The 26,738-nt window shown below is 55.3% G+C and overlaps 1 protein-coding gene across 2 annotated transcripts; it reads left to right on the forward strand.

Annotated features, from left to right (window-relative positions):
- Nucleotides 1-3,902: 3,902 nt before the first annotated feature.
- Nucleotides 3,903-24,933, forward strand: ALDH4A1 (aldehyde dehydrogenase 4 family member A1). Of its 2 annotated transcripts, XM_015565848.1 has the most exons (16): nucleotides 3,903-4,002; nucleotides 12,132-12,225; nucleotides 12,734-12,826; nucleotides 12,921-12,968; nucleotides 13,840-13,995; nucleotides 15,678-15,827; nucleotides 15,901-15,975; nucleotides 17,412-17,599; nucleotides 18,945-19,018; nucleotides 19,712-19,908; nucleotides 20,055-20,102; nucleotides 20,984-21,136; nucleotides 21,887-22,008; nucleotides 22,769-22,887; nucleotides 23,520-23,673; nucleotides 24,413-24,933. In XM_015565848.1, exons 1-15 carry the CDS (start codon nucleotides 3,941-3,943, stop codon nucleotides 23,630-23,632), a joined length of 1,692 nt encoding a protein of 563 aa, XP_015421334.1. In that variant the 5' UTR covers nucleotides 3,903-3,940; the 3' UTR covers nucleotides 23,633-23,673; nucleotides 24,413-24,933. The 2 variants fall into 2 exon arrangements, with proteins under 2 accessions (XP_015421334.1, XP_015421333.1); XM_015565847.1 differs by lacking the exon at nucleotides 24,413-24,933 and having other exon boundaries at nucleotides 23,520-24,072.
- The last annotated feature ends 1,805 nt before the right edge of the window (nucleotides 24,934-26,738 follow it).

The raw sequence follows: 26,738 nt of genomic DNA on the forward strand, positions 1-26,738 counted from the left end.
ATGAAAGCAGGATTTATTACACACATTCTACAAAAGGGGAAGTGAGAGCCAGAGAGATCACAGGCTGAGTAACTGGCACGCCTGGTTTGGAAATGAAGTCCTGTTAATCCCAAAAATACCCATTTAGTAAACTTCCGCACAGTGCCCACGAGAGGCCAGCTCCCAGACGCTGAACTTGACGTTGTCCAGCGTTCCAGTTTTTTCTTGTTAATGGCCAACTTCAGGAAAGCACTGCCCTGTAGGAGCGGCCCCCTGTCCCCGACTAGGGTTTTCTTCAAGGATCAAGAGAAACAGTCCCACCGATCCCTGTAGAGAGTGCCTGGGAAGGCACATGGGCATTTCTTTAATTACTGTCAGCTGAATCCAGTGGTGTTGACAAAGCCATGTCCTGGAAACATGCTTTGCCAAAAGGCAAGAGTGTTGTCAGCTTGACCTTCAGCCCAGGTGCCAGGGGGTGGGTTTTGTTATTTAAATCCAGCCAAGCACCTGGAATGAATACGACTCAGGCCCACCCAAGAATGTACATAATCTCCTTTGTCTTGACCGTTAGTAAAACTTCCTGTTTTTTGCTGTATAAAGTAAACACGCTGTATTGGCTCTGGGTCCCTGTCCCTGTCTCTCCATCAGAGGACAGTGGTCCCACCTGGTCCCAGCTTTTTCCTTCCATCTCTGTGTCTGTCTCTTTCATTTTCTCAATCCCCAGCCACCCCTACTCAGGAACCGGACCGCTCTCTAACTGAGCTGGACACGGAGAAGAGAGACATATTTACAAATCCCAATCCACTTTTTGCTGTATCCAAGACTTTCGCTTATTGTTGTTTCTTTTTTCCAACTCCCAGCTGTTTCTATTCCCGGAGTGTGACCTTCTGAAGGAAGATTAGCATGGGATACTGAGGTCATTCTAAGGTGGGCATCATTACTCCCAATTTTTTAAATTTTTATTTTTATTGATTTCAGAGAGGAAGGGAGAGGGAGATAGAAACATCAAAGATGAGAGAGAATCATTGACCAGTTGCCTTCTGCACACTCCCTACTGGGGATAGAGCCCACAACCTGGGCATATGCCCTGACCCAGAATTGAACCGTGACCACCTGGTTCATACAGGTCAGCTGTTTTATACATTACAATCCCAAGAGGAGACATAAGTGGGTTACATGAAATCCATTGGTGATAGATTTGGGAGGTGGGAGAAAGCAAAGCCAGGGAGGTGGGGGAAGCTCTGGGATTGGATAAAAAGTGAAATGATAGACACATACTTCTTTTAGGTGGGAGCAGGAAAGTTAAGTCAACAATTAATAACGAGGGGATTTGTGGTCTCCTCAGAGCAGTGCCTGTGCTTTGAGGGGTCCAGAAGAAGGAAAATTTGGACATCCCAATGATATGTTATCATAGATGCAAAAAGACACTAGGGTCAGTTAAGGCAAAGATTGGCCTTTGTCAGGGAAAATACCGGCCAAGGATATGACTACCCACCATACACTGCTTTTTAATGTAAAACGTTTTCATTTCAGACCATCCTTTGTCCTTAATTTAGGTCTCTGAGTTTGCAAGACTGCCACACAGGCCTTCCCTGAGCTAGTCAGGTTAGCATGTGGCCCCTTTTCATCCACAAGGTTCTCAGATCACACTGCTAGAGGAAATATAAACAGAAAAATTAGAAGAGAGTGTTAAGAAAAGCTATAACAGTTGTTAATGTAAAAAAACATTGAAACCTGTAAAGAATTTTTGTGAGTTTATTTGAGCCAAACTGTCGACATATGCTGGGAAGCAGAACCTCAACGAATTGAGATAATGCTCTGGAGAATGGGAGGTTACATCTGTATTTTTACATTGTAGTCAAAGGAAAGGGATGTAGGTGGGTTACATGAAATTCATTGGTGATAGACTAGAGAGGCGGGAGAAAGCAAAGCAGGGAAACCCCTGGGATTGGATAAAAAGTAAAATGATAGACACATACAGTGGGGCCTTGACTTACGAGTGTCCCGACTAACAAGTTTTTCGAGATATGAGCCGTCTCTCAGCCGATTTTTTGCTTTGAGTTGCGAGCTAAAATTGAGGTTACGAGCCAGTTCAGATACCCCGCAGCTAGTTGGCGCAGCCAACGTCACAGTGAACGCCACAACATCAGCCCAGCATCACGTGTCAAATTAAGATTTGACATACGAGTAATTTGAGTTACAAGCTCCGTCACTGAATGAATTAAACTCGTAAGTCAAGGCCCCACTGTCCTTAGGTGGGTGCAGGAACAATGAACATAACAATAAAGGAATTTGTGGTATCTGTCCTGGCGCCCAGCACATTAGGCTGTGCCCCAAGGGGTCCAGAAAAGGGGAAGTTACAAGTTACGCAGACATTTCAAGGATATGTTATCATAGATGCAAAAAGACAGAGAGACTCAGTTAAGGTAAAGGTTGACCTTGTCAGTGAAGATACCAGTCTAGGATGTAACTACCCACCATCACTGCTTTTAGTTAAAGTTTAATTTCAGACCATCCTTTGTGGAGACTTTAGGTCTCTGAGTTTGCAAGATGGCCATGCAGGCCTTCCCTGAGCTGGTCAGGTCAGTATGTGGCCCCTTTCGCCCACACAGCGCTTTAGGAATAAAATGGGTCCCTAAGACCTGTCATCAGAAAGGCTCAGAATCCGCCCTGACCTTGTGGCTCAGGGGTTGAGCGTTGACCTATGAACCAGGAAGTCACGGTTGGATCCCAGTGGGGCACAAGCCCAGACTGTGTGCTAGATCCCTAGTGTGGGGCACTCGGGAGGCGGCCAGTCCATGAGTCTCTCATCATTGATCTTTCTCTCCCTTTCTCTCTGAAATCAATAAAATATACAGTGGGGGCCTTGACGTACGAGTGTCCCGACTAACGAGTTTTTTGAGATACCAGCTGTCTCTCCGCAGATTTTTTGCATTGAGTTGACAGAGTAATTTGAGTTAAGGAGCTCCTTAACGAGCTCCGTCTAGGAAGGAATTAAACTCGTAAGTCAAGGCCCCACTGTATTTAAGAAGAAAGAAAGGAAGAAAAAAGAAAGACTCATAATCGAGTTTTAAATAACATTCAAGCTTTCACCAAATGTCTCCAAGAGAAAACGAAAATTTTGATCCAGGGAGGGGAAAAGTTACACTGCAGGCGCAGCTGGTTGCGCGGCCAGAGGTTTTGAAGGGAAATGCTAGGCGTAGTCCAGCTCAGATTTTATCTTTTATCTTTTATTGACCTTAATCTTCAAAGAATTGAGCTGCTTTCTTTATCTGGGCGCCAGGCCCGGGGAATGCGGTCCAGCGCCCGGCGAGAGGGAAAGGGTCCCAGTCCGGGAGCTGGAGGCGGGGGCGACGGGCTCCTCCCCGGGCCGGCACCCCGCGGGGGGACAGATGGCCGCGGGTGGCCTCGCGGTGAAGGGCGGTAACCTCTGGCCCAGGGCTGCCCAGTGGTCAAGCCGGGACAGCCGCCGCACCTGACGCTCGGCCCTGCGGTTCTTACCCACGGCCACGCACGTGTCCCATTCCCGCCCTCTCATTGGCCCTTTCGGTCCCTCTCGGCCCCTCTCGGCCATAGAAGCCTGAGACATAATCGCCCCTCTGATTGGCCCAGGAGCTCCCATGTGTCATTCTGATTGGCCGACGGGGCTCACGCCCTCTCCGGTCGCATCAAAAGCCACTGGGTCTTACCATCAAGAGAGGAGGGGGAAACGTGAATACCTGCAGACTTCCCTTTTGTATGACCAGGCCCTGTGTCACGTAATGGCCTTTATCATGCTCTAAATAAAGTTATTTTATTAACACAGATAAATATAGAGCTATTTTGCTTGACCTTGCCTCGGAGGACAGTCGAGGGGACCCGGAACCCCCCCTCTTTCCGAGGTAGTGCGCTCCGGGCGGGGCCGCGCCGTCAGGTTGCGACCCGGTACACTGTCCCGAGAACAGCCTCACCGCGAGCTGAGATGCCGCCGCTGCCGCCCGTGCTTCGCCGCGCCCTGCTGGTCCGCCCCTGGAGTGGGGCCAGGTGAGTGCAAACCGGGCCTGGGGGCGCTCTGTCGCACGGGGTCCCGGGGGTCGCTGGCGTCCCTCATGCGGGACTCCCTCCCTGCCGGACCCCCACCAGGTTCACAGGAGCTCCCCTCCGCGAGGGTCGCTTCTTCTAGTACCTCCCGTCCCCGTCCTCCCCCCAGGCCTTCCTCTCACTGCGACACCCCTGTCTCCTTCCTACAGCGAGGGGGACCCTTCCCCATCTGCGGCCGGGTGGGGGCCTGGCTGCTCTCCCGGCTCCCGAGTCCCGAAAGCAGCCTCCTACGCCCTGGTCTTGCTCCATCTAGGCACCTTTCCAACGCGCCCACTGCCGGCTGCCCCTGGGGCACCTCTGTTGTTAGTGCAGCGCCCTCTCCGCCCCTCCCTCCGTCTCACACTCAGGACCCACCTCCGGGGTTCCGAGACTTCCCTCTCCGCTCTCTCCCGGGACTTCTCCTCTCTTCCCCTTTTTCAAGTTAAGTGCTGGGCCGAAGAGGGCTCCTTTCTTGTGACACGTGGGATAACGTGTGTGGAGAGCTGGGCCTTTGGCGTATGCTTTATTGTAAAGACGGAGTGAATTCATTAGCGTGCACCAAACGGCGGCAGGCGCATCGGCAATGCCAAGTTACCATCACGATCCTCGTTGTCACTTGCATTTTAAACTTCTGTGCGGTAGGTATTATTATTGCACATTACAGATGAAGACTAATTTCCGAGTGGAGTGCAAACCCCCACGGTGTGGAGTTGGGTTTCTGGGCCCTTGCTCACTCCATGACACATGTCCTCACAGCCCCACTCCTGCTGGGGACTGGGAGGGGGAGGTAGGACACAGACCCTGCTTCAGAGGGGCTCCCAGTCTGGTGAGGCTGCCCCCCTTATTGGACCTGTGTTTCGGGGGTCTGCCTTTCAGAGCTGGGCAGCCGCTCCCCTCCCCCCATTTGAGTGTTGTTTGCCTGATCCCCAGGACTGTGACCAGCTCTGTCTCCTGCTGAGCTAGGCTCTTTCTGAGTTAATCAGTGTCCTAAGGGATGGCACAGGGGTGCCCTGGGCAGGGGTGAGTTTCAACACTGCTGTGTGTCCTCCGTGGGTGGGGATGGGGTAGGGAAGGGCGCAAGACGAGGACGAGGACGTGGGGGAGAAGGGCTCCCCTGCAAGCCAAGGTTGGGGTCGTACTTGCCACCCCCTGTCCTGCATTCGGAGACCACCCCTCTCAGACTGCAGATGGAAGTCCCATAGAGTTACAGTGTAACCTCGTTTCTTGAACGTTATTTGTTCCGGAAGGCTGTTCGAAAAGCCATTTGTTCGCAAACGGAATACTTTTTTCCCATTAGAAATAATGTAAATTGAGTTAATCTGTTCCAGAGCCCCAAATGATTTCCTGTTTCAGAGGAACTAAAGTACTCTCATTTATAAGTAAACACTTTACTTAAATTTATCAAATCACCCCCTACTAGCCTCCAAAATCCTGTCACCAGCTAACTGCTTTTACTTTATCCAATCAACAACAGTTTTTCTACCTATTCAGTAGTCTGTGATTGCTGTTTTGTGAGCACTTTCACACCCTTAGCAACATTAGAACTTGTGATGGCCTCTTTATGTTTTAAAATTGTGCCAACGCCAGTAACAAAAGCATTCCCTCCTTTGCTTGTTGCCTGCAAGATGCATTTTGTCATGCGGAGCTTTCAGCACGAAAGGGTTGTCAGATCGAAAACTGAAGTTTTGGTCGACAACCGAGACATTGTTTTCTGTGAACAACTTGGTCAAGAACCGAATTGTTTGAGGTGGGAGACATTTGAGAAACGAGGTTTGACTACTTGTTTGCAGTACCTACCATGTGCAGGTGCTGTGCTAAACACTGGAGCGAGGGGTGCCCAGGCAATTTACCTGTGGATGGGGCCTTCGAAGAGTTTTCATATCATACCCTTTATATCCTGTATATTGGCTTCTTTTGTTCAACTGAGGATAAAATGGCAAGAGGATATGAGGGAGGGGGGGCATCTAGCGGTGGAGGAAGACTTAGACGTAAAAAAAACACCCCTCAAATATCTGGTAGAAAGCAATCCATGTTCTCTTTTTAAAAAAGCCTATTATAACAATCATGTTTATTAGGCAATCAAATTCCAACGGCCTGGCACAGTGCAGATAAGCACTGCATTACCCCATTTTACAGATGCCAGACTATCTGCCCAAGGGGCACACACAGTTCGAGGTCAAACAGCCGAGCTTGGTAATTTCGGTAACTGGTTCTGTTGTCAGTGGCGTGTCAGACTCGCAGCTGGTGGGCCGCATGCCTAAATAAACTAGGCGTGTGGCCCTCCGGCCCAGAGTTTGACATGCTTTTCTCCAGCTTTTGTTGGTTAATCTTCACCTGAGGACATTTTTTCCCCGTTGATTTTTATTTTTTCTTTAGAGAGAATGGAAGGGAGGGAGGGGGGGAGAGAGAAAGAGAGGAACATTGATGGGTTGCCTCCCGGTGTGCCCCAGGGCTGGGGAAGGAACCTGCAACCCTTCAGTATGGGCCTAAGCTCTACCACTGAGCCACACTGACCAGGGCTCTGCAGCATTTTTAGCGGGCAGACCTCTATTCAGAGGTGCACTAAGCCACACCCCAGCCACGTGCATTTGTTTACTCGAGGTGACTGGTGAATGCACGTATTTGCTAGGCCTATTCAGTATAAATTTAAAATTATAATACATACAGAAAACTTTTCTGTGAAAAATGTTAATTATACAAACGTGTCTACGTAAGTAAAAATAGGCAAACTGCATAATTTGTCAATTTTTTAACATACACATTCAGAGAACCTACTTTATCATGTAATGGACTTTCGGCTTTAACAGATACCGCCTCACCCAAATTAATCTGTTTTATGGAGGTTTTACTGTTGATAATACATTTGTAGGGTGCATTCGATGCGATAATCACTTAGCATGGTGCCAGGCATGGTGTAAGTGCTTAATAAATGCTCCTTGATGTTTCCGGGGCAATAAAATGCACGCTAGATGCCCCTCCTTCCTGGACCTGCTCTGGGCCCCACACTGTGCTGGCCGCTTATCTCTGTGATAAGGAGGATTAACCTAATCAGGCCCCAGATAACAGCTGCCAAAGCCCGGAGGCTGAAGGAAGCTAGAGTAATCTCCTTTCTACTCTTCTTCTTGGCTGTGGCCACTTGGGCCTCAGCCACTGGGAAGCCAAAGGGACCTGCACCCAGTCCCAGGTGCTAGCAGGTGCGCACTGGCCTGGGAGTCCAGGCCTGGGGGCCTGGTGTCCGCTCTGACACTGCTTGCACGTTAATTGTTTTCAAAGGCATTTCTCAGGTGCTAGCCCCCGCTGGGCAGCGTGTCCCCTGGTGAATGGAATGGACACAGGCCGGCCCAGCGGAGCTTATGGCCGGGTGGGAGCGCTGTAATGTGGGTTGTCACAGGTGCTGTGAGGAAAGTGCGGGGCTCATGAGGACCCGAGAGGGGCCCGTCCAGTGGTTCGAGGCCAACCACATGGAGAATGCCCCACGCAGAGGGGACCGCAAAAATGACCAGGGCGACTGGGTCACAGCAAACGAGCTGGGAGGCGGTGGGGGCGAAGGCAAATGGGTCTGGAGGCATCGGTAGGGATTCTGGCTTTTTGTTGCAGAAGAAATAAGAGGCCATGAGTAGTCTTGAGCCAAGTGCTTACTCTGTCTGCTGATCAAATTTTCATGTTAAAACTGTAACTTTGACGGTGATTTGGAGAGTAGCCTGGTGACAGTGGAGCTGGAGTGGCCATTGCAGTTGTCCAGGCAAAAGCTGGTGGTGCTGTAGACCAGGGTGCAGGCCGAGGGAAACCTGGGAGGGAACTGAGCTTCCCCGCCAACTCCACCCTGCCTCCCTTGCCCTCAGGTTTAAGGTTGCACTGACTGTCCAGCCCTGATGTTGCCCATTGCAGGGGATGTTCTGATGTGGCTCTTAAAGCTCAGATTCTGGTACCTGCACAGGATGGGGCGGGGTAGCTAACGTCTCACACCCAAGCCAGGAGGTCCCCAGGTGAGAAGAAGGGGCACTTCAGGTTGTTAAGGAATCGGAGTCAAATTCAGACTCTGCCCTCTGCCTCCTTCCTGAAGCTAGAAGGCTGAGAGCTGCCCTAAGAATGGTCAGGTTCGGTTTATCCCAGACGCAGGCACCTGCTTGGTGGGTACTCAGGAAATAGGTGGTGAAAAATGTGCAAGCCTTTTCGACCTCACCTGAGTTACCACTGAGCTCTTGAAGTGTGAAGTAATGTGTGCTGGCTGCATGAATGCATGAATGAATGAATGAACGAATGAACGATGCAGGCCTGCCTAGAAGGGCCTTGCAGATCCTCATAGAGGCCCTAAGTTTGAGTGGTTCCTCTATGCCTCGCCCTCAGCCAATGGAAGGGTGTTTCTTTGGAGTCCATGGTTTTTTTTTCTTGGCTCTGTCCGACTCAGGATGATCTTTGAACTAGTCTGTCCCTGAGGCCACACTCAGACTGACACAGCTGTACCAGGGCCTGGATTTTCTAGGTTTAGAGAGAGCCCTTGGGGCGTGTGATCCTGAGGTCGCAGTGGACCTCTGCTCTGGGGAAGGTGGAGTGAGGCTTGCAGGATTTCTGTTTCTGACCCTGCCTGGAAGGGGACAGGGAAAGGAGAGCTGGCAGTGTGACATTTTCAGCTTCTGCCCTGGGTGGAAGGGTTGCTGTTTATCCCAGCCGTATTTGGTGAGCACCTGTGCCAGCCCCTGATCCTTGGGGTGTCTGGGAACCGATTTGCCTTTGAAAGCCTGGCATGGTGGAGTAAGCATCCCAGAAGATCTTTACAGTTCCTTTAGAGCAGTGGTTTACATACCTTGACCAGCGGGCGGGAGTGAACCTCAAACCCAGGAATGTGCCCTTGACTGGGAATCCAACCTGCGACCCTTCTGGGCGGGGGCAAAGGAAAAAATTCCAGAAGTGGGATGGGGAAGCTGAGACAGAGAGTTAAACAGCAGTTTGTGCTCGCCCAGTATATCCTATCTTCCCTAAACCAAGGACACTTAAGAGGAATTCCAGAAGTAGGATGGGAAGCTGAGACAGAGTTAAACAGCAGTTTGTGCTCGCCTAGTAAATCCTATCTTCCCTAAACCAAGGACACTTAAGAGTAAATGGTTTGCACTTCTCCCCAGCCAGGGGGTAAATAGCTTAAACCACCTACTCAGGGAGACATAACAGAAATCCATTTAAGTGCCATTTGCCAATCACACCCAAATTAAGAGAATAAATCTCATTTGGGGACATCAGCATCAGCTGATGAATATTCTCTCGATGCACCCCTAAACACCCAGCCTTTAAAACCCCCCAAAATGAAGGTCTCAGTGCTCTCTCCAGGGAGCATGCCTGTGCCACTATCCCCTAACCTCTAAGGGACCCCGTAAGACTTGCAACCAAGGCAGCAGCGGCAGCTCGCCCTGGGCTAACCCCTGAACCTGTTTCCAGGGCCCCCTTCTCCCCCTTTTCTCTGACCTCCCAGTGAGCCAAAGCAGCCCAGCCCGGGCTCTCCTGTTGCTTCTTCTATGCCCTTCCTCGTTTCACGGCCCTTACGTGTGTTTTTGCTGCGGTGGGTAAATTCTTGCTTTGCTGCCCGTTGTCTCTTGATTGTCTTGGCTCAAGAAGACAAGAGGCGAGATTCCTCGTCTTGCACGGTAACACTGGGATGGGACCTAGGATGACCCCCTCTTTCAGATGCGGGATGTGTGCTGAGGTCTCCGAGCAGCTGTGGGCTTTGGCCTGGGATATGTCTGCGCAGAACCTGTGCTATTCCCACCCACCAGGACCAGGGGGTCGGAGAGGGGTTGGGTGGCCCCTGGGTCCAGCCCAGCACTCGTTCTCTGCTGACCCGGGGCCCTTTCTTGGCTTAAAGAGAACCTGGCCGCATCGGATTTACTGATTGGTGGTGGTGTCTCCTGAGGTCGGCGTAGACTCCGCCCTCCCCTTGCTGGTGTTTGCTGGCCTCCCTGCTCTTCCCCCACTACAACAGGTGGAAGGAACAGTGTGGGTTTTAATTTATTGAGCACCTCTAGAGCTTAGTATTATCTCCTCAGATCTCCATTGTAACCCCACAAGATGGGTGTCACCCTAGTCCAGTGGTCGGCAAACTCATTAGTCAACAGAGCCAAATATCAACAGTACAACGACTGAAATTTCTTTTGAGAGCCAAATTTTTAAAATTTAAACTATATAGGTAGGTACATTGTTATTAACTTATTAGGGTACTCCTAAGGCTAAGGAAGAGCCACACTCAGGGGGCCAAAGAGCCGCATGTGGCTCGCGAGCCGCAGTTTGCCGACCACGGCCCTAGTCAGTGACTTGCCCAAAGTCACACAGCTACTGGAAGGTGAGGGTGGGGCCGAGGAATGTGTCTGGGTCTGGTGGGTGTGGCCTGGGGGTGACCAAGGAGGAGAGAGGAAGGTCCCAGGGCTGCCTTGCCCTTGGGGATCTTGGGCCACTCAGCCCCGCCCCTCAACCACACAGGCCCCTTTCTGCTCTCGCCTGGGCCTGGACCACTTTTCCCAGCTCTCAAACCTCTGCCAGGTCTCCGCTGAGCTCACCTCCTCAGGGGGCCCTCCCTGACCACCCTGGCTCCACCCTTCCCCTTACTTACTCATTTTCAGGGCCCTTCTGTCATCAGAGTGTTCACTTCTTGCCTCTGTCCCCCACTCGGCAGAGTCGGCTGTGTGCAGCCAGCGCCTTGCTGTCTTGGTCACCGCTGTGTCTCCGGGGTCTGGAACAGCGTCAGAGATGCAGCAGGGGTTCAGGAACCTGGTAGGGGGAATGCGGGACCTGCCCTCGCAGCCCCCTTTCTGTGTCCTTCCCGCCCTCAGCTACCACCCACACCTCTTCCCAGTGAGAAAGTCGGAAGCCCCTAACCCTCATAGCCAGGCTCCCGTTCTCCTGTTGGGCATTTGCCACCTTCCAGAACACTGGCCTTAGACGAGGTCACTCTGAGGCACAAGCCTGTGTCATAGTTTCGTTTGAGCACAGATGAAAGTAGATTCACCGTGCCATCCCCAGAGTGCCAGGCATACCCCCTCTTGCCAAATGAGGGGCTGCTTCCCCCAGGTGTGCACTCTCCCTCCTGCATCGAACAGTCACCCCACTTGTCCACCTGCAGGTGCGTTCCCACTGGTCTCTGGCTGGGGACATTGACACCAGAGGGAGATGATACCTGGGTTTTTCTGGATTCGAATCCAGGTCTCCTGATCTTGATCTTGAACTAGCCATTTTCCTTTTAGGACCTAAGTTACCTTATTTCTATAATGAGGCCACTGGTGAGAGCCATCCGATGGGCCTATCCATGGCGGATGGGAGGCAGTATCGAGCCTAAGGAGCCCTGGGTGTGTTAGGTGCCTCTGTCATTAATGTCCCCATTTACAGACGTGGAAACGGAGGCCTGCAGGACAAGTCCCACGGCTGAGGCCCCAGCTCTGGAATGACTGACTCTAAAGTGTTACCCACATGTCCTCCCACCTCATGACCCCCCCACACCTTTGGGGTGGTAGTCATAGTGTTCACTGAACAATGAGGTCACAGGTTCCAGACTGAATGGGAGCTCCAGAACAAGGAGTTCTTGAAACTCAGTGCCCAGGAACCAGACCCTGAACCCCCAAACCTGCCCTCCCTCTCTCTGTGAGCTGAGCTCAGGGCACTCTTCCAAGTTCCCAGCTACGGCTTGGGCTTTCCTGCTCTTGCTCCGTTCACTCTGTGTGCTGGAACTCAGCTCCGTCCGGCCTCTTCAGCTTAGAGGAGCGACTGGGTCTGTTCTGGGGTCAAGTTGGCCACGTGGGGACACGCTCTCCACGTACAAACACTTACTTAGAAATGCTTTTGTACCCCTGGACTTAAACTCCAAACACGTGGGTTGTATGATTACTCTCACTTCCTGGTGTAGAAACAGGCTCAGAGGAGGCAGCTCACGTGCCCAGGGACACACAGCAGGACTGGGACTAGAACTTGGATTTTGTACCCCAAGGCCTGTCTCGCCCCCCAGTTCTATAGTTGCCCTGGATTTCAGGATTCCCGGCCAGCCCAGGCTCCCCTGTTGGAGTCTGGGTCTGTGGTCTCTGCTGACCTGCCACCTCTCTCCCTGCCCTTGCATCCAGGCTTCGGTGGAAACACGCCTCCTCCGTGAAGGTGGCCAATGAGCCCGTCTTGGCGTTCACCAAAGGCAGCCCCGAGCGAGATGCACTGCAGAAGGTAAGGTGCAGGGCGTGGAGAGAGACAGCCTCAGCAGCCCAAGGTGCTTCTCTGTGCTGCGGCCATCACCCCTCCCCCTGCCCCTGCTCCCAGCCGCGGGGTCTGGGGAGGGCTGTGTGTCTGGAGCCTGGAGAGGCTGGGAGCAGCCGGGGCTATTTGGTCCTCAGTGCCGGTCAGGAGTCATACGCTCACAGAACTTCAAAATGCTCTCCCATTAATTGCTAGTATTTTAAAGCTGTGAGATTCCACGTAAATTCGAGGTGCAGTTTTTGAATCTTTTTTTAACGGGAAAACCTGTCAATACTGGCCTCTCCTTCCTGCATGACAGGAAGTGACCAAGAAGGGGCTGCATTCCGTCCCCCCAGGGAGCACACGCTCTCTGGCCACAGCCCCACCAGCCGCCTCCTTGGTCCTGGTCCTCCGGGCATTGCATTAGCAGACTCCACGTCAGATCCTGGGTGGGAGAAGGGGAAGGAAGTGCCCATCTGACATCTTGTCCTCTCCTCAGGCCTTGAAGGACCTGAAGGGCCAGACCGAAGCCATCCCGTGCGTGGTGGGGGATGAGGAGGTGTGGACCTCAAACGTGCAGTACCAGGTGTCGGTGAGTCCAGTGGGTGGGCAGCTCTTGGAGAGGGGCAGTCAGTTTACAGGGCACCTCCCTCCTGGGCAGTGACCTCACTCCCCTCTTCTTTCAGCCCTTTAACCATGGACACAAGGTGGCCAAGTTTTGCTATGCAGACAAGGTGAGTCCCTGGCAACTTTGGGGTTGGGTGCTGCCCCTCTTTTGTCCTCCTGGCTTCAGACTTGGAGGTGGACATCAGGCACTGCTTCCCTCTGGCCGTGGGGGATGGGGGTGTAGATGGGACAGCTGGGAGTGGGAGTCCCTGGGTGGGTGCCTCTAACAGGGCCAGGCCAGCCAGGGTTAACTGGAGCCTAGTGGGAGCTGCCTTGATCAGGACTGGACACCCCTGGACATGCTGTTGCCATGGGGCAGACCCTGACGTGGGGCGAGTGAGGGTGGTGGATTCTGGAAGGCTGGGTCAGGGAAATTGGAGATATCACGGATGGTAAGTCAGCCGGCATTGGTATCATCACGGAGGGCCATCGAGAGGGGATGGGGTCACCTGTGGCTGGGGGTCTAGGAGCGAGCATCCTGTGGCAGTGAGGGCAGGTGGCATTGGGGATGCCGGCAGCAGGTGTACATCTCAGGCTGTGGCTCTGGCCTGGCCAGGGCAAGACCAAGGGCCCTGACCTTGAGGGCTGGTGGCTCTGGATGGTGGGTTCAGGGGCCCTGGGCCCCAGGCCCCAGGATTAAGGTGAGGCCCTGAGGAGGCCACGGGAGAACGTGGTTTAACAGCTGAGGGGCTTAGTGCCAGGTGCCTGGCATGCGGACCCTGCTGGCAGCTCAGACTTCTCCAGACTGGCAGCAGGACAGGTTCCGCGCCTGGGGTGGTCCGTGGCAGTGGGACACAGTAGACACTGGGGAGAGAACGCTGAGGGCCCAGGGAGCAGGGTCTTCCCCGGTGGAGCGTGACCTCCAGACTTCTCCTCCCTCGCTCATTCCCCTGGGACCCTTCCCGCTACAAAAGAAGCCCCGGCCTGTCCTCTCCGCAGGCCCTGCTCAACAAAGCCATTGAGGCCGCCTTGGCCGCCAGGACGGAGTGGGACCTGAAGCCTGTCACAGTCCGGGCCCAGATCTACCTGAAAGCAGCAGACATGCTGAGCGGGCCGCGCAGGGCAGAGGTCCTTGCCAAGACCATGGTGGGACAGGTGAGGCGTCTGCGGCACGGGTGGGGGGTAGGGGAGGGGGGGCAGTTGTGCCCTATTTGATTTGGCAGTCGTCAGCCGAGCAGTTTCTGGATGCCTAGACCTGCTCTGCTGGCTAGAGATTCAGAGATGTCCTCAAGGGACAAGGCCTAGAAGAGGGGACACAGAATGTTAGACAAGGTGGACTGTGCTAAACCTGCGTGTCCGACTATGGAAATGCTCCTTCCCCGCCTACTCTGTCCCCACCCCAGCAGGCCTTTGTCGTGCTTTGCCTGGTGTGACAGTCGCCCTATGCAGTCCTCTAGGCTTGGTGGGACCCTGCACCCTCAGGTTTTCCCGACACCCCAGCGGGCTGCTCAGGCTTACAGACCACTGAGGTCTACCAGCGAGAGGCACATCCCAGATCCTCAGCCCAGCCCCCAGTGCCCATCTCTCTCCAGCTCGCCAGCTGCTGCCCTTCCCGCCAGGCCGTCCCCTGTGATGATGCCAGTCTGGACCTGGTGACATTCCTGGACACCATAGGCGTCCCATATCCCTGCCTCTGCCTGGTGTCTCCTGCCTGAGTGCTCGCTCTCTTCTGTGCCCTGTGAACTCTTACCCATCAAGGGCCAGCCCAGATATCACCTCCACTGTGAGGCTTCCAGAACCTTCTCTGTCCAAAAGGATCAGCCTGCCTCCTAGCACGCTGTTCATTTGTCAGTTACAGCTCAGTTCGCATTGGGGCGGAATGACTTCCTATGTGTCTGTTGCCCCTTTACAAGCTTTTTGGGAACAGTAATCAAGTGTTAATGTCCTCCCACTTTTGGGGCCTTGAATCAGGTCTTCCTGGATAAAGGTTTTCTGAGTGCATTTGAGCCAGAGAGTGAGAGGCTGAGGGGGGAGAAAGCGTTAATTTCACCGTCCCCAGGAAGGAGTCTTTAGGGCAGTGATGGCGAACCTATGACACGCGAACTCATTTTTTTGGTTGATTTTTCTTTGTTAAAGGCATTTAAATCTATAAAATAAATATCAAAAATATAAGTCTTTGTTTTACTATGGTTGCAGATATCAAAAAATTTCTATATGTGACACGGCACCAGAGTTAAGTTAGGGTTTTTCAAAATGCTGACACGCCGAGCTCAGAAGGTTCGCCATCACTGCATTAGGGGTTGGTCAGCCCAGCGCTCCTCCTGCAGTGAGAGCTCCCCCTGCTGCACAGGCGCGGTATGACAGCTCCACACCCTGCCCGGTGTCTGATTGTCTCAGGGTGTCACGCTCCTAGTGTCCCAGGTGAGCCACACCTGGGCAGGAAGAGACACACAGATTGAAGTGCCTCTTGATGTGAAGACTCAGGACGTTGTAAGAAGCGCAGTGGCCGAGCAGAGCAGGGGGCAGTGTCTTAGCTCAGCTTCCTTGGCGCCATGTCTGAGCAGGGCGAGCAGCTGCCAGTGACCCTGTGTGCCAGGGTGGGAAAGGCCCACTTTTGCTGCCCACGGCCCTTTCCCACGGCTCACCTTCACCATCAGGAAGGACAGACAGTCTAAGGAAATGTTTGCAGTCACAGGCCTCCTGGTTCCAGGCTCAGCTCGCCTAGCGAGGGCACATACTTACCCTGGGGCAGGAGTCACCGTGGGCACAGGGTCCCACGTCAGGGCCAACGGAGGCAGGTCTGCCACTGCTGACCCCCTGACCTTCCCGCTTCGCAGGGTAAGACAGTGATCCAAGCGGAGATCGACGCGGCAGCCGAGCTGATCGACTTCTTCCGATTCAACGCCAAGTTTGCCGTGGAGCTGGAGGGGGAGCAGCCCCTCAGCGTGCCGCCCAGCACCAACAGCGTGGTGTACCGGGGGCTGGAGGTACCACCGGTGCAGGGTGCTCGGGGGATCCTGGAAACCTTGAGCTTGGCCTCACCACCTCCTCTGTCTCCAGGGCTTTGTGGCGGCCATCTCCCCTTTTAACTTCACTGCGATTGGCGGCAACCTGGCGGGGGCGCCGGCCTTGATGGTAAGATATGGGCCGCGGGCAGGGGTGGCGGGAGCTCAGCATCATTCCCGCCTCAACAGAGGGAAGGGTGCACTCGAGCCCCTGAGGTCCCAGCCCTAGTCATGGCGAAGCACAGAGGGTGGAGTGAGTGTGGGGCCGTGGAAAGGCTTTGGGGTCAGAGGCTGGTTTGGGTCCCGCCTTGCCCTGCTCTACGTGACCCCCGTTAAGCCTCCACTCTGCTCGGAGGCAGTTTCCTCGTCTGCAAAGTGGAAGTAATAGGAAAGCCTGTGTCCAGGGTTGTGAGGAGCAAATGAGACGGCCACGTGACACACCGAACGCCAGGCAGGTCTGGCCCTGTGCAGGCTAGTCTATGGTGACGGTTAGTGATGGTGATGGATTATAGCTCACTTTTGAGTGCTTGCTATGTGCTGGTGACTTAGTTGTCATGGTCGTATGGCTAGTTGTGTGTTTTTTATCCTCACCCAAGGAAATTTTTTCCATTTGTTTTTTATAGAGTAGAAGGGGGGGGGGAGAGAGAGAGAGAGAGAGAGAAAGAAACATCGATCTGAGTGAGATACATCAATTGTTTGCTTCCCGCATGCGCCCTGACCAGGGCCAGGGATTGAACCTGCAACCCTTTAGTCCACAGGCCAACACTCTAACCACTGAGCCAAACTCCACGTAGTTTTTTAAAAAGTGTTTTTATTGATTTTTAGAGAGAGGAAGGGAGAGGGATAGAGAGATAGAAACATCAATGTGAGAAACATTATCGATCGGCTGCCTCCTGCATGCCCCCCTCTGGGGATTGACTGGGAATCGAGCCGGTGACCTCTTGGTTCCCGGGTCAGTGTTCAATCACTGAGCCACACCGGTCAGGGCTCCACTTAGTTTTAAAGGATGAAGCTGACCATCATCCTCATGAGCTTCCGGTCCAATGGGGCAGACGTAGCCCTGCGTTCAGTGGGCCTGGTGTCTGGGAGCTGCAGGAAGAGGGCTGACAGTGGTCGGGGGCCTGGGCCCAGGCAGGAAGGCTGGGTGAGCTGGAGGACGCTCATGCACAAGGCTGTCCCCGTGCCTCTGCCCATGGACAGACGCGCACACGCCCAGATGCCCACGTGCCCTCCCCAGGACACGTGCAGAGAGAGCCTTGTGCGCACTTGCTCAGCCACACCTGTGAGCACCCAGCAACTCAGAAACACCCAGAGCAGAGCTGCCTGAGGGTGCAGGCAGGGCCAGCCCGTGCAGGCTTCTGGAGGAAGGGTGCCTCGGCTGGTGTGGTGGTGTTGGCGAGGGCTGTTAGAGCACAGCGCCTGGCACCTGGAGGTGTGGTCGGGTAGGGGACATCCAGGCCTGCACAGGGGCCTGCTGCACAGGGAGGGATGACCATGCTTCAGGGGGTGGGGTCAGGGCTGGGCCCTGGCCTTCTGCCTTCTGGTCATCATGTGCCTTCCGAGCAGGGCAATGTGGTCCTTTGGAAGCCCAGTGACACGGCCATGCTGGCCAGCTACGCCGTCTACCGCATCCTCCGCGAGGCTGGCCTGCCCCCCAACATCATCCAGTTTGTGCCAGCTGACGGGCCCACATTTGGGGACACGATTACCAGCTCAGAGCACCTGTGCGGCATCAACTTCACAGGCAGCGTGCCGTAAGTGGGGGGTGGGGAGTTGGGGGAGGCAGGGTGCTTCAGGGAGGTTCGCCTTGCACCTCTGTCCCGAGCTGGGCTGTGAGGAGCGAATGAGATGGCACGTGACACGGTCTGCCGCCGACCGGACTCACTTGGTGTGCTGCTGTTGGGGGGCCACTTCCCCTCTCGGAGCCTCCGTGTCTTCACTGTCCTAGTGATGGCTCTGCACACACGGCGCTCTACGTGGGACAGGATGACAGGGCCTGAACCCGGGTGGAGACCTGGGAATGAGCAGCAGGCACATTCGATCGCCTGTCTGTGGGTCGGGGTGGGAGTCAGCGGGAATGTCTGGGCTCAGGCAGGAGGCCTCGTTCACAAGGTGACACCCGGAGGCCCAGCAGCGGGAAGGTTGGGACAAAGATGACTCACATGTTGGCTACTTTGAGTTTGGGGAGCCCACGGACCACCGGGTCAGCATGGGGGTCCACCCGGGTGTCACTGGGACCCCGGCGGCGGCCTCTCTCTGCTGGCCTCCGGCTCCTCCACCCGCCTCCCTCCGGGGTGTGCCGGGTGGCGTGGCGTTAGAATTGCTGAGGAGGCCGTTTCCAAAGGCCTGCTCTGCCAGCACAGCCCCGCGGGGCCCTGCCTGTTAGCGGGCGGAGCAGGCTTGGCCCCCATTTGCCATGCTCTGATGAGCAGAGGCTCAAAGGTGGGAAAGTCATAAATTAGTATTAGCTACTGTGTCGCCGGCTCCCTGGTGATTAGCATTTTTATTGTTTTGCGGTGCTGAGGTTGGTCACACTCTCGGAGCCCAGGGAGGAGGCGGGGGCCTACGCTTCCTCTCCAAGGATCCTCCTCAGTTTGGCCTCTGGAGCCCCATGCAGCTAGTGACAGTGTCTGTCCCCCACCGGCACCTAGTGTGCCCGGCACTGTCCTAACACTGGACTCATTGCAGTGAACAGCCCTGCCGTGGGATTGTTCCCTCCAGTTCCCAGATGAGGTGCAGGATTTGAGGCTCAGAGAGGTTAAGTAATGAGCGAAAGGTCACACAGCCATGGGTGTCTGAGTCAGAGCTTGAACCCAGTACTTCCTCCCCGCGCCCTGGTCTTCTCTGCACCATCTTGCCACCAAGGCTCCCCTTGCTGCCTCCCCATAGGCCTGGGATGCTGCCCATTTCCAGCTGCCACCACCTACTGGGTACCCTACCACCTCTGCTGGGACCCCTGCTCGCCTCCTGGGCTGCTGACCCTGGCGTGCCTCACTTGGCTTTTCGGCCCCTTCTGCTGGGACCTGTGCCCACCCCCCATGACCTTCACCCTCAGATACCCGAGCTGGCTCCCTAATCCCCACCCTGTCCTCATTTCAGCACCTTTAAAAACCTGTGGAAGCAGGTAGCCCAGAACCTGGATCGCTATCGCACCTTCCCACGCCTGGCCGGAGGTAAGGGCCCCTCTCCCTGCCCCCTCCCCGGTGGCTCCAGGGACCCCTCCCTTTCCTGGCCATCATGAAAGAGGAGAGGATGCAGCCATAGGTAGGGTCGTGCTGCAGGAACTGAACCCTGGGGGGCCTTAGGTACAGAACCTCGCTTTGGCAGGCACTGGGGGTGTGCAGAGCACCTGTGCCTCAGGATGCATTTTTCTTTCTTTCATTCATTCATTCATGCCTCATTCATTCAGCATTTTAAGTACCATGAGTAGGGAAGGAGCCCTGGCATTGACATGGGTGGACCCCCTCTCCTCTTGCTGGGTTGGGGGGTTAGGGGAAAGCTGTGCCACTTCTGGGAGGTCGCCCGGGGCCTAGGATTCTGCTATTTCCTCTGTCATTGTATTGGGCAGCACCCTGGCCCTGGCCTCAGTTATTTCATCTGTATAATGGGGGAGTTGTTCCTGATGACCCCTGATGCCCTTCACCCTTGGGCATCAGTTTTTTCATCTGTAGAGTGGGAGAATAGGCCTGGCTCACTGGTTTCTGGGATGCTGCCCAGCTCTCACTCTGTGCCTCTCCTGCTCTCATCCGCCTGGTATGGGGGCACTGATTACAGGGCCCCGTGGATAGGTGTAGGCCGTGTGGTGGGCCCCTGAGCTGGCCGGAAGAGCCTGCTCCTTCATTTGTTCCCCACCCTGGCCCCTGTAGAGTGCGGTGGGAAGAACTTCCACTTTGTGCACCGCTCAGCGGACGTGGACAGCGTGGTGAGCGGGACCCTGCGCTCAGCCTTCGAGTACAGTGGCCAGAAGTGCGCGGCCTGCTCCCGCCTCTACGTGCCTCACTCGCTGTGGCCTCAGATCAAAAAGCGGCTGCTGGAGGAGCACAGCAGGATCAAAGTGGGCGACGTGAGTGCTGCCTCCATCCCTGCTCGGCCCAGCGGGCGGCTGATGGGACTGAAGGTTCCCGTGGGTGGGGCTGGTGTGCGGGAGGGGCCTTCCTTTGTCGGGGTCTGTGGCAGCTCAGTCTCTTCTGGTGTCTCCCCTGCCTGCAGCCTGCAGAAGACTTCGGGACCTTTTTCTCTGCAGTGATTGATGCCAAGGTACGGGCTGGAATCCAGTTGTTCCTGGGGGGCTGAGGCTGGACTGGGTGGGAGAGGGAGGAAGAGATATCGGGGCCTCAAAGGGGAACAGCGCCGCCCCGCTACTTCCAGGAAGGCAGCCACATCGCCACCCTGCCTCCAGCTTGGTAAAGGGCAGAGTCCTCCAACCAGAGAACTTGCCTCCTGCACACCCTGCAGCCAAGCTCAGCAAGCCCATTTAAGTGCATATTCATGCAATTAGGCCCACACACCTGTGTGCATAAACCTAATTGTGCACGCATGAACACGTTCATGTGTAGGCATGCGTGTCAGCTTTCCACAGAAATGCATACACATTCATGCATTCATATCTCCATATAAGAACAAATCCACCCGTGTGTGCATGTAAAGATATTCATGTACATGTTTGTGTTTAGAGGCACATGTGTAGGTCTACATAGATAAACATGTGCATGTTACAGGCATACATATGGGGTGGGCAAAAGTAGGTTTATAGTTGTAAGTAATACAATAATAAATCGATAATACAAGAATAAACTGTGATTCACGTACTCACAATTGTAAACCTACTATTGCCCATTGTGTATATCTACATGCTTTAACAAAGCAACATGGCCATGCATATGCCCGAATACATATATGTCATGTGCGTTTGGTTATATTTATATGTGAATATATACCTGTAGTTCTAACACACACAAGCATGCATGTCTGCCCTTGTCTCTGCCATGGCTCGTCCAGACACTCCGGGCCCTCCCCTCCTCCATTTCAGAATTCAGGTCCTTCTGGAACAGGTGTATTGGGGTGAGTGTACTGCAGGGCTGCTGCTGGGAATGGTCCCCTAGCCGGTCTTTGACACTCTTCCTCCCTGCCCCCTGCAGTCCTTTGGTCGCATCAAGAAGTGGCTGGATCACGCCCGCTCCTCACCCAGCCTCACTGTTCTGGCGGGCGGCAAGTGGGACAACTCTGTGGGCTACTTCGTGGAGCCCTGCATTGTGGAGAGCAAGGACCCTCAGGAGCCCATCATGAAGGAGGTGACTGGGCGGGTGGCTGGGAGCACGAGAGGACAGCCTCCCACTCGGCACAGGACACACAGGGCCCTGGCCCGTGCTCGTCTTCTCGGGGCGTATCCCAATTCCGGTTGAGGAAAGGGAGGCCCTAGACAGCGAAGATCACACCCGGGGAGAGCAGAGCCAGGCCTTGAGCTCAGGCCTCCTGACCCCAAACCCAGTGCTGGCCCTGCCACCCTGGCCATTGTAGCACTTCCATTGCTCATGCCCCCGCAGCAGTCTTCTCAGCTGACATTGACCTGCTCACCTGTGGCCGCCCACAGCTGGCCCTTGATTGAAGTGAGGGCTATATTATCAGTCCCATTTTACAGATGAGAAACTGAGGCCCCGGGAGATCAAGACACCTTGGTGGCAGCAGGGACAGAATATTGTTGGGCAGTTCCTGGACCAGCTGTTGCCAGAAGCCTACTGTTTCCATGGCTTGGGCCCGTGCCTCTACGGGTGTGGGTTTGGCTAGCAGGGGCCCAGAAAGTGTCCTTGGACCTTTTGCCACGGTGGGATGGGGCGGGTAGGGCAGGGGCCGGGCACGGTTCTGTCCCGGAGGGAATCAGAGGGACACTGCGTACGCCAGGCCCTACTTGCAGGGGCTGAGGTGTGGACTGGGGCCTGGGGACCGGGACTGAGAATAGAGGCAGAGTCCAGAGCAGGCTGGGAAGCCTCAGGGCGCTGGTCCAGGCTGATGCTGACCTTGGACTTCTCTCACTTCTCTCCCAGGAGATCTTCGGGCCTGTGCTGACCGTGTACGTCTACCCAGACGACAAGTACAGGGAGACACTGCGGCTGGTGGACAGCACTACCAGCTACGGCCTCACGGGGGCAGTGTTCGCCCAGGATAAGTGAGTGGCCACAGCCCCTCTGCTCTAGGCCTGGTGTCCTGTCCACACCCTGGACACTGCCCTCTTGGACATGGTCTTAGTAATAATGCCGCCCCTTGGTTTCTGTCCACTCCCCTCACCTCAGCCCTGGCTGGCAGGCAGGCCTCCCAAGCGCAGTTACCCAGAGGCAGCCTGGCTCTTTGTTAAAGTGCAAGTTCTGGGGCCCACTTTCGAATTTGGATCTAGGGTGGGCCTGGGAGTGGGAGCTTCTGCCCAGCTCCCCGAGTCTGAGGGGGCCCTGCTCCTCGAGGTCATCGTCTCAGCTGCAGAGTGGGACACGGGCTCAGGCCAGGGTCACTGCTCACCTTGCAGAGGCAGGATTTGAACCTTTGCTTTTCCCTCCTCCATGGCTCCCCTTGTCTGCCTCTAAGAGAGGGGATGGAGGTGGGAGTGGAACCTGAGGGGCAGGCTAGGGGCTTGGGGGTCCCCCAGTTCCCGAGGGGCAAGAAAATTGGACCATGATGGGCCACTCCCTTGAGTGTGTGCTGCCTGACCCACACCCTCAGTCCTTGCAGGAGCCCCACGAGGGGACGTGAAACCCCCTTTCCAGAGGGGACGCTGAGGCTCAGACCCTGAGTCACCTGCCCAAGGGCCCACAGCTGGTGGCTGGCCCAGCATGGCCCCAGGCTGGGCCTAGTGCTCACGGGATAGCCAGCCTGGGCTGGGGCTGGGGCTGGACCTGGGCTGGGGCCGTGGGTGAGCTGGCTGCGCTGCCTTGTAGGGACGTTGTCCGGGAGGCCACCGAGATGCTGAGGAACGCTGCCGGCAACTTCTACATAAACGACAAGTCCACTGGCTCGGTGGTGGGCCAGCAGCCCTTTGGGGGAGCCCGAGCCTCTGGTGAGTGTGTCCGTTTCCAGAGGGGAGCCAAGTTTCTATGGGAGACTCGAGAGCCTTCATTTCAAGGGTGTTAAGAGTAATAAGAACAGCACTGTACTCACCCCAAGTCCTTTCAGCAACCTCGTGAGCCAGGGTGCTAAATTCTCCCCATTTTACAGAGGAGGAAACTGAGGCACAGGGTGGTGAAGTGACTCGCACAAGGGCACATGGCTAGGAAGTGGTGGAGCTAGCATTGGACCCAGCTCCCGCAGCCTGTACCACCATGGCCCGGGCCATTTTGGTCCAACTCCCTCCTCCTTATAAGTGGGGAAACAGAGGCTCAGATTGGGCTGGTGACTTTCTCGGATCCCAGCTGCCTAGTGGCAGAGCTGGTGCCCTCCACAGTGTCCCCTCTGCCTCCGAGACACCCCGGGCAGGTGGGGCACATGGACCCCAGGAGTGCCGGCATCCTGTCTACTCCCAGTCCCGGCCCCACCCGGCCTCCCGCTAAGGGGGCTCCTCACAGGTGCGCTTAGGAAATGCCCCTGTGTGCACATTTTGTTTTAGTTTAAATGCTGGTGCCCCATTCATTCTGTCGGATCCTCCCCTCGCCTTTCCCTCCTGCCCAGAGCTGTTGCATCTTTTTCCCACAGGAACCAATGACAAGCCCGGGGGGCCCCACTACATCCTGCGGTGGACGTCGCCCCAGGTCATCAAGGAGACCCACAAACCTCTGGGGGACTGGCGCTACTCATACATGCAGTGAGCCCCTCGGCGCCTCCGCCGTCCACCTGTCTGTCCGTCCAGGTGACTGACCTCGGTGCACTGGGCCTACCCAGCCCCTCCACCCTGCTCCCTGGAGGGCAGCCCCTTTTCTAGAGCCAAGGGCTGGCCTCGAGCCCCCCACTGGCCCGTATCCTGGCCTGTCCCACATCTCGGGGCCAGGCGCCCAGCCCTGGTTTGATCCTGCTGGGAAGGGACAGGCGTGCTGCCCCTCGTCCCGTCGGCCGTCCTAGGAATTACCTCTCAGAGGGTGACCTGGGTGCCGGCTGGCTCGGCATCTTTCCTCCTTTGCTTCTGCACTGTGGCCCAGCGGTGTCGCAGGGGTGGGGAACGTTTGGCCCGAGGGCCATGTAAGGCCCACAAAATCGTTTGGTCTGGCCCTGCCAAGGCATTAGGAGTGAGTTAATTAAATGTTTGACCGAATATAGCAGGCTGATTTTTAAGTTGATAATGTTGTCTGGCCCACGAATGATGTTATAAATATTCAAATGGCCCTTGGGCAGAAAAAAGGTTCCCCACCCCTGGTTTAGGGACTTGGGGAATGACAGTGGGGCAGCTCCTGATCCCTTGGGAGAAAGGAGGCAGCTCCGGGTCCTTTGGCAACCTCATTACCCACAGGGCTCCTGGCCTTGGCCCTGGCATCTCCAGGGCTGCAGGAGTGGGTGTGATCAGGGCGGTCTGCAGGGTGCCCGGGCACTAGCTGACCTGGCCCTCTTTGGTCTGGGTCATCCTCCTTTCACACTAGCTCTTTGCCCAACCACACGAGCCAGTGGGTACCTGTGCCTGACCTTAAGCCTTAGATGCCCATGTGCCTTTCTCCAGGGCTCCTGCCTGCCCATGTGATTCCTGACCGTCTCCATGTGGTGAGGCTGGGGGGCCGTTGGAGGCCACCTGCCAAGATGTGGGACATGCTGGTCCTTTGTGTTGGGGCTGGGATTTTGGAAACTGTGGATGGGCCCAGCCTCCAGGACGGCCGCCCTCAGCTGCATTTGCCTGGTTTCCCTGTGGGAGCTCAGTTCCCACTGGCTGTGGTAGCACAGGCCCAGGTAGACGTTGCTCCCACTATCCCAGCCCCTGAGACCTACCCTAGGTCCCCATCCTGCCAGGACCTGGGATTGCCTGTAGAATCTTCTTCCTTTGCATGCGAGTGGCTTTGCGTGGACTGGTGTTGGGGGGCCTGTTCTTTGTCTGATGCAGCCAGTCGGTGGACTCTCTAGCCCAGTGGTCCGCAAACTGTGGCTCATGAGCCACATGCGACTCTTTGGCCCCTTGAGTGTGGCCACGAAGTTTCAATTGCACTGTACGTGCGCGCCCGCACGTGGTATTTTGTGGAAGAGCCACACTCAAGGGGCCGCAGTTTGCTGACCACTGCTCTAGGACAACTAGGTTGGGTTCTGAGTGGCCAGGGATCTGTAAGGGGTGACTTTGGAGAGCAGTTTTTATGGAGCCGTAAAAGTGCTGGGCCCTCCTCAAGGACAGCTGTCAGGGGCTCCCCATAGGGTAGGGTGGCCACTGCCCAAGTGCCAGGACCTCACACTGGGCCAGAGGTCAGGGGTGAGTGCCAATGCTGCCTGGCAGGTGCGGGTTCTGCACCGTTTCCCACAAGGTGCCAGGTCAGGAGGCTGGGTGGGTGGGGTGGAGATGTCCCTGGTTCTGCTGGCTCTACACTGTGAGGTGCCATGGGATTCGCCCTGACGACACCCAATAAAATACCTGTGACTTAACCAAATCGGTCTTTCTGGTGGGGGTGGGGGGCAGCTTCTAAGTCTGATGGCATTGCCAGCGTGTCATTGGGTGTGAGGAGTGCAGTGCCCTCGGTGCTATGGAAAGAAGGGCAGGCACTGATGTATGGGAATACCTGCTGCGGTGGTGGGAGCTCTGGAGCCAGATGGGCTGGGTTCAAATCCCAGCTCCAAAAAGCTGTGCAAACTCTCTGGCCTTCTGTCTCTCCACCTGTAAGATGGGAAAAGTAATATATGTGATATGTATGCCCACACCGTTGTCATGAGAAATGTGTTAATCAATGTAAGTGTTTAGAACAACGCCAGACACAGAATTCATGGTTCGCCAATGTTGCGCATTTACCCATTGTGTAACAGCCACTGCTATGTGCTGTGATAAGTTTACACGCCTGGATATTTTAGCTAAATGTTATTCTAGATGTTTCTGTGAAGGTGTTCTTGGATGAGATTAACATTTAAATCAGTGGACTTTGAGAAAGCAGATTACCCTCCATAATGTGGGTGGGCCTCATCCAATCAGTTGAAGGCCTTAACAGAAAAAGACCGACCTTCCCGAACAAGAAGGAATTCTGCCAGGAGACTGCCTGTGGCCTCAGCCGCAGCTCCTCCCGGGCCTCTGGGCTGCCAGCCTACTGGCAGAATTTGGATTTCCTCACCCCACAATCTTGTGAGCCGTTTCCTTACAATAAACCTGTCTCCTCTGTGCCTCCGTTTGCTTCTGTGTCTCTGGAGAACCCTGAGAATAACGTGCCAGGGACTTGGTTTCTCCCGAGCGCCTGAGGGAGCAGGTGCTGCCATGCCCCCGTTCTGCAGTGAGGACAGTGCAGAAAGGTAAGGGGCCCTGCCAAGTGTGTGGCATCACTGGTACAGAAGCACAGGGCTGTCCAGTTCCGGAACCCGCTCTTTCCTCCATGCAGATGTTCATACACGGCGCTGACTGCCTTGCAAAGACCCGCTCAGCTGCCAGATGACATGAGGGGAGCAACTGTGGCCACTTAGCTTGAGCCCAGTTTGTGGGTCCAACCCCACCTGGGCCAGCTGACTTAGAGGGGGTCACGTGTGTCCTGGCTTGTCCCCACACACAGAGAATGTATAGGGGTGTCACCTATACCAGCTCCTGGCCGACAGGCTGACTCGGAGCTCCTGGGGGTCCAGAGGAAGCATTGGGGTACAGACCCACCCTCTTGAGAGAGTCACGCCATTTCCATTCATTCCCCCACCACACTGACACCCCTATCCCAGGTCCAGCAATCTGGGCTGTTGGCATGGAGGGTCTCAGAGCTCTGGGACGGGGGTGAAGACTACCCTTGGCAGAGCCCCCACCCTGCTCACCCAGGGGCTACCACT

Source organism: Myotis davidii, unplaced genomic scaffold, assembly GCF_000327345.1.
Source record: "Myotis davidii unplaced genomic scaffold, ASM32734v1 scaffold299, whole genome shotgun sequence".
Lineage (NCBI taxonomy): Eukaryota > Metazoa > Chordata > Mammalia > Chiroptera > Vespertilionidae > Myotis > Myotis davidii.